The sequence below is a fragment of the Esox lucius genome, chromosome 15, assembly GCF_011004845.1.
Source record: "Esox lucius isolate fEsoLuc1 chromosome 15, fEsoLuc1.pri, whole genome shotgun sequence".
Lineage (NCBI taxonomy): Eukaryota > Metazoa > Chordata > Actinopteri > Esociformes > Esocidae > Esox > Esox lucius.
In genome coordinates this window covers 9,631,222-9,644,965 of record NC_047583.1, presented here as the reverse complement: position 1 = coordinate 9,644,965, position 13,744 = coordinate 9,631,222, and the positions used below count along the sequence as shown (strand labels likewise).

At 45.3% G+C, this 13,744-nt stretch overlaps 1 protein-coding gene across 4 annotated transcripts in view; it reads right to left on the bottom strand.

Moving 5' to 3' along the window:
- ltk (leukocyte receptor tyrosine kinase) overlaps nucleotides 1-13,744 on the bottom strand; it is a 57,791-nt gene continuing 44,047 nt past the window's right edge. For 3 of the 4 annotated variants that reach the window (XM_010879103.4, XM_020054336.3, XM_020054337.3), the window contains 11 exons: nucleotides 13,609-13,722; nucleotides 10,416-10,602; nucleotides 10,069-10,159; nucleotides 6,191-6,255; nucleotides 4,944-5,073; nucleotides 4,454-4,551; nucleotides 3,817-3,909; nucleotides 3,440-3,541; nucleotides 3,174-3,308; nucleotides 2,665-2,755; nucleotides 1-2,579 (listed from right to left, as the gene is read on the bottom strand). In XM_010879103.4, coding sequence (XP_010877405.2) covers nucleotides 1,581-2,579; nucleotides 2,665-2,755; nucleotides 3,174-3,308; nucleotides 3,440-3,541; nucleotides 3,817-3,909; nucleotides 4,454-4,551; nucleotides 4,944-5,073; nucleotides 6,191-6,255; nucleotides 10,069-10,159; nucleotides 10,416-10,602; nucleotides 13,609-13,722 — 2,105 coding nt within the window. In that variant the 3' untranslated portion in view covers nucleotides 1-1,580. The remainder of the gene's footprint in view (nucleotides 2,580-2,664; nucleotides 2,756-3,173; nucleotides 3,309-3,439; nucleotides 3,542-3,816; nucleotides 3,910-4,453; nucleotides 4,552-4,943; nucleotides 5,074-6,190; nucleotides 6,256-10,068; nucleotides 10,160-10,415; nucleotides 10,603-13,608; nucleotides 13,723-13,744) is intronic. The other variant, XM_010879104.4, reaches the window with a different exon arrangement.

Genomic DNA, 13,744 nt, shown 5'->3' with positions numbered 1-13,744 from the left:
GACAGAAATATTTCTTCATTTATTTGGAGTATACACAAACAAACATATTGCATAGAGTTTCTAACATTTGTTCTTCTGTGTGTAGAGGCACAAGACTACGAACCCGAAACCCAAGAGGTTTATTGACGCGATGGCATGACACAATACACAAGAAAATATATGAAATAAAGTACAAAATAAAAATAGTATTTAGGTTAAAGCAAAAAACAATATAGGTGCCTAGAGCCTGACAGGACTTGTCGGTAGACTTTGACTTGGCTACAAAGTGCATAACTGAACAATGGAACACTATCCTTACCTACTGTATGCAGTAAAACAAGCTTCATTTCAGTGTAATTCACCATGTAAAATGAACATCACCGACCATAGTGCTTCAACAACAGCTCATGAAAATAAAAATGTTCTCTCGTCACGAATACTGGTAAATAAAAAGTAAACGACAGCCAAGGCCTCAAGTGAAATACAAGCTGTAACCGTTTGGTATTTCATGTGAGAACTCTGCCCCCTGCTGAATTTATGAGGTACTGTGGAGTACTACGTCCCAATCCTGCAAGCACTCCAGCAGACCTAATGGCAGTGATCAACTACAACTACAAGTTACATAATAAACACATACATATACATGAGTCATCTGCATGACTACTTTTTTTAAATCTGGGATTTAAAAAAAACACTACAATGGAATTGTTACTGCTACAACTGTAATTAGTTAGTACTATTTAAGGAATTCCAATGTCACAACATTTTGGTGTGGCAAAAAGGGGAAATTCAGTAGTGATAGCATCTGTGGAGGAACCAGATGGACAACTTACTGAGGAGTCCCCACTAATGCAGTTTTTTTCTCTTGGTTTCTCTAGAAATCTCTTCAGTAAAAAGTGAAGCTAGTCACTAACATTAAATTCACACAGAGAGGGTAAAGTATTAGTAGACAATGTGTATAATACAGTAAAAAGGAAAATATGTGGGGGTTTTACTAAATGTGAATGCTATCTACGAAATCCCAATGACGACAATATATTCACTTTTGCTTAAAAGAGAACAGTAGGTGGCACAAGTCATTGTTGTTATCTCAAGGTCACATTACCGCATGTACGCCGTATCCTGTGAACACCACAGATATCCTCTCCGCCTTACCTAAAACTGCACAGGTAACCAGAACTTCCAATGCGTTTTTCACAGTATTGACTTAGCAGTAAATTCTAGTCATTCATTCCAGTGTAAACCTAAACGTTAACTGTACAGACAGAGGGGGAGAAAAAGAGAATGGGTCTCCGAGGCAGACGAGACACCACATTTGAATGGAAATCCTCCAAGGCCTGGATGTGCTTCTGTGCTGGTGACGTCCTTCACGGGCTGTACCATAATCCACCTTCAGGAAAGGAACATGCCACCTTGTCTTCTGTCCGTTAACTGGTGGGTTTTCTTGCTACGGTCTCATACAGTTCTCTAACCTACACTTAGTACAACGCTCATATTATGAAAACTAGTACCAGAACAAATGAATGGAGCAACGTAAATGAATGAGAACGATTTGGTCAAAATGGTTGCTGTGCGCGTGAGGTGTGGGCCCCGTTCCAGTTTTAGACGGGTGTGACACTGAGGTCCTCGGACAGGGAGAAGCCAGAGTCTCGGTCCCGGATGGAGTTCTCGGGTTTGGCGTGCCTCCTGACGTCTTCGTGCCCGTAGCTGGCGTGGCGCTTGAGTAGCAGCTTGGGCATACCGGGGGAAGGACCGCCGAGGCCCGCGCCGGGGACGGACGCCCCGGGGGCACGGCGGGCGTTGGCGCTAGACTCCGGGGCCTTGGGCACCACCGGTGGCGGGCTCTGGGACTCGCCGCTCTGCTCGTCGTAGGCATAGTTGACGTTGCCACAGGGGAAGCTCTGCAGCTTAGCCAGGTCCACGCTCAGGCCCCCGCCGGCACCCCCGTGTGGGTCCTTCCGGGAAGACGAGAGGCCAGTTGCACCATGGGACTGAGGACAAGACGTGGGCTGGCGGGACGGGGAGGGGGACAAGGAGGCCATGCCGCCGGACTCAGTGCCCTCGGGGGTTGTGGGGGCGGCCTGGGGGGCCTGGCACCCCGTCGACAGGGGCATCGACTGGGTGTGAGACAGGGCCGTCTTCCCCCGGCCAAAGCTCTCCAGCACCCAGGAACCGTAGGTGGGGTTCCACAGGTTCTTGGTCTTGTTTTTGAGCCTCTGGCTGCCTGAGAGGGAGCTGTTCCTGGAGCAGGGCCGGTGGAGGGGCTCGGGGTGGAGCCAAGCCCCAGGGCAGGACCCTGGAACCGGTGCGGGGACAGACTCGGCCCAGGAGGGTTCCAGGGCCTCCCGGTAGGAGGCCACCTCCTGAGGCAGCTGCTGGGGCCTCTGCAGCAGCAAACGGGGCTTGTGGGGCTGGGGGAGCGGGGTGGGACCCAGGCTGAGGCCCAAACCCACGCTGCTGAGCTGCAGACAGACGTCTGGGGAGGCCGCCAGCAGAGGGCTCAGACTGCCTGACGTCTCGGGGCGGATCACACGGCTCAGGTCCTCCTCCACGGTGGGCCCGTACTCCACAGGCAGAGGCGTGTTGATCACATCAGGGTCCTGGGTATAGGGGGAAGAGACAGAATGAGCATGGTAAATATGAACGGTGGAATGGGTTGTGTTAAAGTAGCCAGTGGGTCAGTACCTGAGTACAGTAGTTGATCCTCTCCAGGATCGTGGAGAAGTTTGGTCTGTGTTCAGGGCAGTGCTGCCAGCACTGAGTCATGATCCTGTAACTAGACAAGACAAAGGGAGAAAATCAGACCAATCACTGACGTTTTTCGGGGAGCAGCAGTACATCTATGTTTGGACTGACAGGAAGTTGGACTGACCGTAATGTCGAATTCATTATTGTGTTCTCATCTTATTAACTCCACAGCCAGTGCAGGAGAGTTAAAACCACCAAGCCATTCACGTCAACAAACATGCACTGGAGGTGAATGAACCCCACCCCCCCCCCCAGTTGTACTGTGATGCAGGCCTCCCTATGCACCACTTAAGTGAAGTCATGAGCTACCGGGACCATCTATTGAGATTAGCCTTTTGTTATGTAAATCACGTGTTCAATGCAGAGCCACTTTAACTGTCAGAACTGCATTGTAGCCTTGCAACAGCGCCAAGAACTCATGTGTCACTTCATTATGACCCACTCACACAGGGCCGGGGCAGCTTTTAGGGGGGTCCATTCTTCCGCCACTCGTCACAAACTCCAGAACCTCCTGGTTGGTCATGCAAGGGTAAGGCATGTAGCCCAGGGAGAAAATCTCCCAGAGCAGTACCCCAAACGACCTGCGGAGGGAGAGCAGAGCTCAAGTTAAAGAGCGGACACGAGAAATCGGCTGCCGTGTCATCCGCTCCGGCCCTGGGTACCGGTCTTTTGACTACGGTTCAGAACCATGGTAACGGGGTAGAAGGGTTACCAGGTGTCAGTCTTGCAGGTGAATATGCCCTCCATGAAGGCCTCGGGGGGCATCCACTTGACTGGCAGCATGGCTCGGCCACCCTTCCTGTAGTAGCTGGCCCTGGGGAGCAGAATGACTCACGGTTGTCGTCAATAAATCCGTCACTAACATTTACTTATGAGGTCAATATTTCGTTAACCTGTACGGTAATATGGTACATGAATGGGATTTGGGTCTTCGTTATGGAGCCAGACCTGACATGTAAGTAGGAATATTGTGACAAGAGAGAAATGGGAGAGAAACTTCCCAGGTCATGAAGCTTAAGGGACTTGGTGAATGCTGAGGAGAACCAGGTGCGATTACTGGGACGAGGCAAGTCGTGCTTTAACTGTTACCTGTATATATCACGGGCCATTCCAAAGTCTCCTATTTTTGCCACTCTGTCTGGCCCAGGGCAGGTTAGCAGACAGTTCCTGGCAGCTATGTCTCTGAAACACAACCAACAACATATTACACCTCTTTCTATACCGGATACTCTTAAACTAAAAGGGTCTTGGAGTAGCTTTTAGCTGTTTTTCATATAAAACTGCGGTATTGAAAACCACTGTAAGTTATTAGATGAACCCTTTAAAAAGGTTAAGCAAAAACCCCTATTCAATGGTTCCTCAAATACATTTTTGAAGAACTGTAAAGGGACTCTTTTTGATAGGGTAGGTTCTTTCCATTTTTGAGGAACCATTAAAAGGAGTTCTTTGAAATACACTAATATTTTTCTTTGAAGAAAATATCTTAATTTGATTATCTTGTTGTTGCTGGAATTGCAAACTTGCAGTATTTTATTGAGATTTATATGAAACTTGACATTTTTAAATAACTCTTTCAAAAGACATGATTTGCTCTAACAGAAAACTATCAAGTCCCAACAGAATGTCCATTCATTATAATCCATATAACCGCTAAAAATATCTCATTGCTGCAGAATTATTTTACTGGTGTGAATAACGGTCAAATTAAGTTGGTAACTGTAGTAACCGGTGGATGAAGTGGTTTTCCTCCAGGTAGCGACAGCCAAAAGCTATGTCTCTGGCCATGTGTAACAGCTCTAGCATGGTGAGGGACGAGCTCTGACTCTAAAAACAAAGAACACACACAAAAACAACATTAATACTGACATACAACAAAAATATACAGTTAAGAGACAATTTGACACTGACAGTTTTTGGTAGGATCTGTCTTAAGAAGCTACATTTTATGTAGTTCTTTAGTGTTTCCTAACATTGAAACTGTAGGGGACCCATATATAGTATGTTCTCAAATAAAGCATTTAAAAGGGTATTAAATAAAAACTTTTCAATATATTTCAATATAAAACACATTTAAAGAACCAGTCCCCTGAACATTTACCCTCAAAACATTCTTCAAATTGTTCTTCAAAGAACATTAAAAAAGGGTCCTTTGACGTTTTAACATAAAGAGCTCAGGTTAAGATCCACCAGGAACTTTTTGTGTTTAGCTTTCGAACCGTTTTGGGTCGGTTCTGTCTCAGGAAGCTCTTCATATCTCCTCCAGTCATCAGCTCCAGGAGGATGAACCGAGGGAGAATCTGCAGGCTCACCCCGATGCAGCGCACTATATTCTGATGGCTGAACTTACTGTGAACACATGGACAGGATGGTGAATGCCCTGCCAGCCTGGCAGTATCAAATTTCAGTAGGGCTCGATTTGGAGGTGAGATAAGGTCCTGGGAATCAGCGACGGGCCCTCTGGATGTTACCCAATGACCTGACTCACTATGATTTACAACAACTGGTTAATGGATTAACTGACAAGACAGAAAAGGAAACTGGAATATGTGTGCAAGCTGGAATCAAATGATTGGTAGGGAACATAACCAACCCCACAAATACTTTTTTGTCATTATTCCATCCTGCGGCTAACGTAAAAAATAAAGTCATTTGAAACAGTTTTCATAGAAACACAATTATTTTTTATAATCAAACTGGAACCAAGGCGAAGTCAAAAAGCAAAAATCAGTCAGTACTGGCAAACAGAACTAGCAGCCAGATGGACCTCTGGTCGTCTAAACCTCAAGCATCTGCTTGTTAAAGCCAGGGCAGTGTGGTGGTTATGAAGAGGGATGGAGCTTAGTTGACATGCAGCTGATTTTCTATTCAATGAAAAATGCTCATCTACAGTAGATTTCTGATCCATAGAACGGATAAGACTTTTGTAGACTTTATCTGTAGCCAAGGTTGGGGGTGTTTAGGAGAGAGCGCCTTTGTAAATTATAGTTGCAGCTTGGACATGCTTCACATAGTATGCATTCCCTATGAAAATAATTTACATACAGTGGATATAAAAAGTCTACACACCCCAGTTAAAATGCCAGGTTCTTGTGATGTAAAAGAATGAGACAAAGATAAATCATGTCAGAACTTTTTCCATCTTTAATGTGACCTATAATGGGAACAATTCAACTGAAAAACAATTATTTTACATCACAAGAACCTGGCATTTTAACAGGGGTGTGTAGACTTTTTATATCCACTGTACAGTACACAGGGTCATCAGAAGGGCCAATAGAATCTCGCTAGCTTGCGCCTGACGGTTCCCACCTCCTACTCAGGTCCTACACTCCTACAACAGCATCTGGTCTATCTTGGGTTAGTTATAAACATCTTTGGTACTGATGTGTGTGTGTGTGTGTGTGTGTGTGTGTGCAGTGCAGGAGGAAGTGGATGGAGCCCTGCGCGTTCCAGCCCAATGCACCTCATAATCAGGGCTTCCATCAGGAAATCCATCTCGTCCTGTTCGGAGCAGATCTCCGGTAGAGTCTGTGGAGCAGAAATGTAACACCAGGCAGTCAGGCCAATCAAGCCCTTTTCAGATGCCCAGAGAGACCAACTGACAGAGACCTCATAGCATTCATCTATCAGCTGAATCACCCCAGCAAACTATAGTTGTTTTTCACACCAGTTTTTCTCAGAAATCAATGATTGAAGTATGTCCAGCGCAATCTTATTGTCTACATTATGTGCAATTGCAGTATTTTGCATTTGATTACTTCGCTTTAATACTACTGTAATCAATTTATTTAAAATGTATTGTTCTTCTGTGGAAATGAGTTTTAAATAATGTAACATTTAAATAATCATAATATGGACTTGGACTTTGGACTTTGAACAGTAAAACAATAATTATACACATATATACAGAACCCTGTTTCCATCAAAGCTGGGACACTGTGTAAAATGGAAATAAAACAGAATGCAAAGATGTGCAAATCATTTAAACCCTATTTTCAAAAGAAAATAGTACAAAGACAAAATATCAAATGTTGTTCCTTGAAAAATTCAACGATCAGCCATAACATTATGACCACCTGCCTAATAGTGTGGAGGTCCCCCTTTTGCCGCCAACACAGCCCTGACAAGTCCAGGCATGCACTCCACTAGACCTCTGAAGGTGTTCTGTGGTATCTGGCACCAAGACGTTAGCAGCAGATCATTTAAGTCCTGTAAGTTGCGAGGTGGGGCCTCCATGGATCGGACTTGTTTGTCCAGCACATCCCACAGATGCTCGATTGGATTGAGATCTGGGGAATTTGGAGGCCAAGTCAACACCTTGAACTCGTGGTTGTGCTCCTCAAACCATTCTCGAACCATTTTGCTTTGTTGCAGGGTGCATTATCCTGCTGAAAGAGGCCAATGCCATCAGGGAATACCGTTGCCATGAAAGGGTGCACATGGTCTGCAACAACGCTCAGGTATGTGGTACATGTCAAAGTAACATCCACATGAATGGCAGGACCCAAGGTTTCCCAGTAGAACATTGCCCAAAGCATCACACTGCCTCCGCTGGCTTACACTCTTCACCATAGTGCATCCTGGTGCCATGTGTTCTCCAGGTAAGCGACGCACACGAACCCGACCATCCACGTGATGTAAAAGGAAACGTGATTCATCAGACCAGGCCACCTTCTTCCATTGCTCCGTGGTCCAGTTCTGATGCTCACATGCCCATTTTAGGTGCTTTCGGAAGTGGACAGGGGTCAGCATGGGCACCCTGACTGGTCTGTGGCTATGCAGCCCAATATGCAACAAACTGCGATGCACTGTGTGTTCTGACACCTTTCTATCAGTACCAGCATTAAAATTTTCAGCAATTTGAACTATAGTAGCTCATCAGTTGGCTTGGACCACACGGGCTGGCCTTCGCTCCCATCGTGCATCAGTGAGTCTTGGCCGCCCATGACCCTGTGGCCGGTTCACTACTTTTCCTTCCTTGGACCACTTTTGATAGGTACTGACCACTGCAGACCGGGAACACCCCACAAGGGCTGCAGTTTTGGGGATACTCTGACCCAGTCGTCTAGCCATCACAATTTGGCCCTTGTCAAAGTCGCTCAGATCCTTACACTTCCCATTAATCCTGCTTCTAACCCATCAACGTTGAGGACAGAATGTTTACTTGCTGCCTGATATACCCTACCCACTGACAGGTGCCATGATAATATGATTATGGGTTTAATTCACTTCACCTGTCAGTGGTCATAATGTCATGGCTGATCGGTGTATATACAGTTGTGCTCAAAAGTTTGCATACCCTTAGATAAGTACCATTTGTAAAGAAAACATGAGTGAGCAGGCAAAACACATGTCTTTTATTTCTTATGGGATTCACATTCAACTGTAGGTCATAACAGAATGGAACAATCATAAAACAAAACAAAAAAAGTCAAAAGTCTGCATACACTTAGTTGTTAATACTGTGTATTTCCCCCTTTAGCATCAATGACAGCGTGCAGTCTTTTGTAATAGTTGTCTATGAGGCCCCAAATTCTTTTAGGTGGTATGGCTGCCCATTCGTCTTGGCAAAATGTCTCCAGGTCTAGCAAAGTCGTTGCATGAACCGCACATTTGAGATCTCCCCAGAGTGGCTCGATGATATTAAGGTCAGGAGACTGTGATGGCCACTCCAGAACCTTCACCTTTTTCTGCTGTAACCACTGGAGGGTCAACTTGGCCTTGTGCTTAGGGTCATTGTCGTGCTGGAAAGTCCAACAGCTTTCGTGCAGAAGAATGCAAATTGTCTGCCAGTATTTTCTGATAACATGCTGCATTCATCTTGACATCAATTTTCACAAGATTCCCTGTGCCTTTAGAGCTCACACCCCCCCAAAACATCAGTGAGCCACCAACATGCTTCACAGTGGGGATGGCATTCTGTTCACTATAGGACTTGTTGACCCCTCTCCAAACATAGCGCTTATGGTTTTGACCATAAAGCTCTATTTTGGTCTCGTCACTCCAAATTACAGTGTGCCAGAAGCTGTGAGGCGTGTCAAGGTGTTGTCAGGGATATTGTAACCAGGCTTTATGTGGAATTGGCGCAGTAAAGGCTTATTTCTGGCAACTCAACCGTGCAGCAAATTTTTGTTCAAGTATCGTCGTATTGTACTCCTTGAAACAACCATACCGTCTTTTTCCAGAGCAGCCTGTATTTCTCCTGAGGTTACCTGTGGATTATTCTCAGTATCCGGAACAATTCTTTTGGCAGTTTTGGCTGAAATCTTTCTTGGTCTACCTGACCTTGGCATGGTATCAAGAGATCTCCAAATTTTCCAGTTATTAATAAGTGATTGAACCGTACTGACTGGCATTTGCAAGGCTTTGTATATCCTTTTATATAGTTTTCCATCTTTATAAAGTTCCATTACCTTGTTATGCAAGTCTTTTGACAGTTCTTTTCTGCTCCCCATTGGTCAGTATCTAGCCTGCTCAGTGCATCCACGTGAGAGCTAACAAACCCATTTACTATTTATATTCAAACACCAATTGCAATTTAAAAAGCCACAGGTGTGGGAAATTCACTTTTAATTTCCATTCCCACCTGTGTGTGTCAAACGTGTATGAAGGACAAACATTCAAGGGTAAACTATTGATCAGGGCCATTTGGGTGATTTCTGTTATCATTATGATTTAAAAAGGAGCCAAACAACTGTGTGATAATAAATGGCTTCATATGATCACTATCCTTAAATATTCTAATTTTCTTTTGCATTATCAGTCATATTTTCTAAATCAATGCCAACATTTCTGTCACAGTATGCAAACGTATGAGCACGACTGTATATATAAATAAATATATGAAGGAAATATAGAGTGAAATAACATCAGACTTTAATAAGTCTTTATTTGATTAGTATCCTGCCATATTAACAGACAGGCTGTGTCACAGCTAAACAGTGAAACTAACCTTCAGATCAGTGTCAGAGTCTATTTAAAGGTCAACAACTTGATCTCCTTTGTTAGGTTATAGGTCTGTACGTCACTCTTACTTAAGATGCAGAGGCAAACTGCAGACCTTTTTCAGACTTCCCAATCCCACGCAGAGCCTTTCTTAAGGCAAGTCTTGCAGCAGTGCATATAATGAAGGAAACTACCACAGAGGAATACTCTTTTTCGCCAAAAGCTTGTCAGTATCAAAGGCTGAGCTTAATCCCGCCCCCCAACTAAAAAAGACCCTTTGGCTTTTCTCTTCTCTACCATTGGTGTTTGGCTATTCAGTCATATGTACAGCCTCTGATAAATGACCTGTGTTCTTAGTCATGGAGGAGTAATGGAGCCGGAGGAAAAGAAGCTGACCTTTATGGCCACTTGCATGGCTGTGTTCTCTCCATTCATCCCCAAAACTTGGCCTTCATACACCTCCCCAAACGCTCCGTGGCCCAACGCTCTGCGGACACACACCAAACCATGAGCATGCTGCTACAATAAGAATGATGCATTCAAAAGCACATTTCTTAAAGGGGATCCATTTAAATTATTGAAGAAAAAGGTGAGAGATTTAAGAAAACAGGCCATCCAGGTCCTAAACATTGACAATAGTGCTAGCTCCAATGCCCCGAAACAAATATTCCCCAGGGCCTCCTAAAGGCTTGGGCTGGTCCCACAGGTACCATTCAGTCCGCTCTACTGTATGTGGATCCTACCTTAGAAGGGTAATATTCTTGCGTGGTACTTCCTTCAGCTCGCTCAGGGAAGCAGCCTTGCCAGCAAAGCAGTAGTTGGGATTGTAGTCTGTCATGATGGTTGATGACCGGATCTTACTCAGCTTGTATTCTGGACTCTGGAGATGTAGCCTAACCGCGTGCGGTTGGTTCTTCTTACGGTAGTATACTGTAGAGTAAACAAGGAGGACACTGTAGTGTTGGTAACTGTGTTACTGTGTTGGATCCTGTAGCATTTGACACTGTAGGGTTAGTTACTGTAGTATCGGTAACTGTAATAGTGTGTTGGTTACCGTAGGGTTAGTTACAACAGCGTTGGTTACTGTAATAGCATGTTGGTTACTGTAGTATTAGTTACTGTAGCGTTAGGTGCTGTAATAGTGTGTTGGTTACTGTAGGGTAAGTTACGGTAGTGTTGGTTATGTGATGGAGTCCTCTTGTTCAAACTGACTATGCTGTAGCTATCGGAGACACAAAAAAAACCTATAGCTGCATCAACCATATAGACTTAGGCCGGGATTCAAGCCGATCAAGGACTATAAGCACTATAGGCAATGTTTCCAGGTTCACCAAGAACCCATTCACAGCACACACTACATATCTTGGCTCAGTTGTAAATGACCTAATATTTATTTTCAGTGACTGGATTGAATCCCAGCCTTATTCTACTGTAATGTCTGTCCTCTAACATCTGCGCTTTGACCTTTAACATTTGGCCTCTGGCCCTAGCTTTGAGTCTGGGATTGGAGGACTGAGGACTCACCCTCCGTGGAGGCGGCCCGTGATCCCGATGCAGGTTGGTAGTCTGCCTGGGGGGGGGGGCTGGGTGCGGGCCCTGGGGGGCGATGCGTGGAGGTGAGAGGTGCCCTCTGCCTTGACGTCGAGCTGCAGGTGCAGACACAGAGGCGAAGCTCGGGGAAAGGAGTGGGGGGGGTGGGAGGGGGCCGTGCACAGACTACCAACCTGCATGTGGGAGAACTCAGGTGGAGAGACACTGTTAATTGAGGTCTGTCTCTACCCGGAGTCCTCTTGCCAGGCCACGGTGGAGCTGCAAAGGTCTTTGTGTGTGTCGTGTTATGCATGTTGTGTGTCTTGGATATAGAGGGAACTGTTCCACAGCCTTACAGCTTGGTGGTGACGTAAAGGAAATGTCCCTGTGCTGGCAGAGATGTCATTTTTCTGTTTAAACACTTCGCATTTCGGCTCAATCGGAAATGACCTTTACATTTCCTAGCTGATCTGAAGCGCTAATGTGTGGCACTTCAGTGGTTAATAATGAATTGAACCATGACACTGCTGGAGACAGGAACCAGCTCTGACATCACTTCCTTTGAAGGCTTATGGAGAAGTTGCTTGATCTCTCCCCAAAGTGACTTTCACTCTACAGTGAAGCTCTGAGTAAATTACGGCTTTTATTTGTTTAGCATTAAAAAAAGTACAGTTGCACTTCAGCCATGGCATGTTTCTTTACAGTTAGTGCACAAGTAAAACTCTAAACATTTATAATGTATATGACCATAGGGGGAAAGTTAATACTTGGTAATATCAGTTTGTATGGTGAATCAGGACAGAATTTGACCATGGTTTTTGTCTTAAACAATATACAGATATCACATAAGTTATGTATATCCTATATGCTCACCCAATACTATCCTGACATATAGTATATATTTATTGTTAGTATTAACCCCATTACACAGTTGTTCAGCATATGAAAGTAGCACGGGTATTTAAGTAGATCAATTTCACAGTGAGGCAGTAATTCTTGGATCCAGAGTGATGATGCACCGCGACAGTTCTTTTAAAGCTTTAAGTTGACATGTTGTCATGGTAAGACACTCCATGATTGGACGCTTTAATCAGCACTTGCTGGAGAAGAAGGCACCTGAACAGCCTTTCCTTTCACTCTCACTACTGCAGCACACGGTTGTCAAAAAGAGATAGTGCAAAGAGAGATGTCAAATAATCCCTCAGCGGCTTATATTTCTGGCCACAAACCTAATAAGACAAGTGGTAAATTCTTGGAGCATGAGATACACACGTAACATAGAGCAGCAGCATTCATTATTTATTATGATAGTGATCCTTCCCCGACCACTGATCAGACGCAGTTAGGCACTACTATTAGTATAGATTACCATCCTCAGCCCCTCAATGTTTCCACAGCAGAATATCCATATGAAATGTTCAATTCAAAAGGTTAATAGCAGTCATTTTCCTAATTCCCTAATGACTCCCTTAGCAAGCTTTGTGTGCGATCATTAGCATTAAGCCAAGTTTCACCTCGGAATAAAATAAACCCATGTGATTATAGAATGATAATAGAGGGGTCAGAATCGTTACAGGATGCGGAGATGGCCGCCCTCTGAGCCCATTGAAGCCTGAGTAGATAGGTTTGCACAGTATGTGTTCTTGTACCCACTTGAGACGATCGCTCCCAATGTGTCAGGCAACCAGCCTGCAGGTCGCCCCGCCCCCTACACTCCGGCCCCCTACACTCCGGCCCCCTACACTCCGCCCCCTACACTCCGCCCCCCTACACTCCGCCCCCCTACACTCCGGCCCCCTACACTCCGGCCCCCTACACTCCGCCCCCCTACACTCCGCCCCCTACACTCCGCCCCCCTACACTCCGCCCCCCTACACTCCGGCAGGAACCTCTCAGATGTTGTGGTGTGAAATAAAGTGCAAGAGTGAAAGGTGGTCGATTTCACTGCGATCCCTTAAGCCCTTCCGAAAAATTGGCGTGTATCACAGTTGAAAGTTACAGTAAACTCCCTGCCAGGCTTGATGTTTAAATAATGCCCAAGGGCTGGCAGGTTAAAAACCCAATTTTTGTTAATGTCAATTTCCCAAAATGATATGCAGAAACACCTAAAAAGGGCCACCATTTGTGTTCGCTCTGTCACTCTACGGATGATTTTATGTTCCCGGATCCAATCTCTACCGTTGTCTACAATGATCTTCCTAGAGTTCAACTGCAGGGTTGAATCGTGGACCACCACCGTTCACTCTCATCCAATGTCACAGCTTGTTTTAAGTGTCCTGCCTTTTTCAGGATGCTTTCGTTGTCATAAAGTTAAATACAGCATCATCGCCGTGGAGAGAGGCGTGGCTCACAAGCGATGGAAGGTGGAGGGCACAGAGTCGACACAGAACTGGAAGAGTCTCTTACTGAGGGTGAGGCTGGCGCAGGTCAGGACAACCGCCATCACCACGGTGGACGCCACCACAGCCAGGATAACGGACAGGGACAGCTGGCTGTCTGGGGCGAGGCCCTGGGGCGCTGCTGGGGGAGGTCAGAGGTCAGG